The 1,778-nt window shown below is 28.5% G+C and overlaps 1 protein-coding gene across 2 annotated transcripts in view; it reads right to left on the bottom strand.

Annotated features, from left to right (window-relative positions):
• Positions 1 to 1,700, bottom strand: part of LOC116851274 — a 4,206-nt gene extending 2,506 nt beyond the window's left edge. The window contains exons 1-2 of one of the 2 annotated variants that reach the window (XR_004379558.1): positions 1,370 to 1,700; positions 147 to 1,218 (exon numbers count right to left, since the gene is read on the bottom strand). Coding sequence is in view for 1 of the 2 variants with exons in the window: in XM_032830552.1 (XP_032686443.1) it covers positions 143 to 1,218; positions 1,370 to 1,613 (1,320 nt within the window). In the remaining variant the exon portion in view is untranslated. Of the gene's footprint in view, positions 1 to 85; positions 1,219 to 1,369 lie in introns of those variants that run through there. The other variant, XM_032830552.1, reaches the window with a different exon arrangement.
• Between the last annotated feature and the right edge of the window lie 78 nt (positions 1,701 to 1,778).

Below are 1,778 nucleotides of genomic sequence, written 5' to 3'. Positions count from 1 at the left end.
AAAATTTATCAATTTTTCTTGACAAAAATTATTACGTGTAAGAATTGTAATAGCCACAGGTAAAGTGAGAAAATGAATATATATTTTTTCACGTAATGTTTCTCAAGACTACAGGACTTGTATATAATAAAAAATTTCTAAATTATGTGGCTTTCCATTGCATAACATCTTTCAATGATCTCGGTTTTCTAGCAAAATCTGCAGGTGTAGTGTTTCGAAGTAAAATTAGTAAATGCGATATTTTATTTTTCGATCTTGTATTTAAGCGTACTGAAAGTGGACCTTTCATCCAAAGTAATATCATTTTCTTCATAACTCCTAAACATATCAGGTGCATATAATCTAACGGTGTGTTAGTTAATGGTAGAAATTTTGGAATATTATTTAAAATAGAAAAACTAATTTGAAAATTTTGATAGGCATTAAGTGCAAACAATTCATCTGTTCTTAGAGGATAATTCTTTTCATATGGGAAACAGATTCTACCATTTGTATATTTACCTTTAACCAAACATTTAGTGCAACTATAAAATCCAGTATGACCTTTAATACACAGTGCAAAAAATTTAGCCGGTGCATCACATATTAAAGCAAATAACGAGATATTAATTACGTTTCCGTTATTAATATAACCATTATTAATTAAATCATGTAAATCGTTAACCAAAGCCTGCAGAAAAATATTGGAATTATTAGGTTTTTCATATCCAAAGTATGCACCGACAAGATATACTGTTTTATTAACTGTATTAGAACATAGAATGGTCCAGAAGGATGCTTGAGATGATTTTGCTAGTGGCAGACCGTCAATATGTATAATTAAATTAAAATATTTATCATTATTTTTTAACAGCATTTTTGTAATAATATCGTGTATACCAAAATGAAAATATTCTCCTCCACATAGTTGTACTATATTTGTTTGTTTTGGAGTTTGTAACAATGTTCGAGTATCCATAGGTAAATTATACGATGTATATTGTCTCAAAATTTTTAATAATGCATTACATGCACTGTGAGGAATATTATAAGACACGGACCATGTAGCTATATCATTTCTAAATTTATTGTCATCATTATTGTCACAAGTTTTTTCTATTTCTTTTGTAATAGGCCTGCGATTTTGATTTTGATTTGTCATAGAAAAAATTGTAGAGTTATGATTATCGCTATTTACTTGATTATCGCAATTTACTTGGACATCACAATGTTGATACTGGGTGTATATCAGTTGGACACGGGGCAATTGGACACAGTCCAATCACAAGTCGCTGTTCCAAGGGACCCTACAAATGTCTCTAATCACACGGTGCTGTGATTGGCTGTGTCCAAATGCACCGTGTCCAAGTGCACCGCTCCCGTTGATACTTATTATTGTCCTCTGAAATTGTACAGTCAATAAGTAATGTATTATTATTAAGCGTATTACTAATATTGAAGTCTTTAGCTGTTTCATCATGAATATTTAAATCAAAAGTAGGTTCAGAAATATTGATAGTATATACATCTAAAATTGATTGTGAACAGCCAGCGATATCTATTTCTGTATTATTTGCAATAATACGTCTACTTTGGCGTTTAGAAACAAATTTTTTTTTAGGTGCTTTATACATATTTACTATAATAAAAATAATTACATAAATATCACTGTGGAAAAATATAGATACATATTAGCAGAATATTTACAAAACCATATAATAGAATAACAACTATATAATAGATTAAAAATAATACACATATATATATATATATATATATATATATATATATATATATAT

This window comes from Odontomachus brunneus, unplaced genomic scaffold (assembly GCF_010583005.1).
Source record: "Odontomachus brunneus isolate Ranch 3 - 2012 unplaced genomic scaffold, Obru_v1 Obru_scaffold_170, whole genome shotgun sequence".
Taxonomy (NCBI): domain Eukaryota; kingdom Metazoa; phylum Arthropoda; class Insecta; order Hymenoptera; family Formicidae; genus Odontomachus; species Odontomachus brunneus.
The sequence above is the reverse complement of the archived record's forward strand: the minus strand, read 5'-3'. Positions and strand labels throughout refer to the sequence as shown.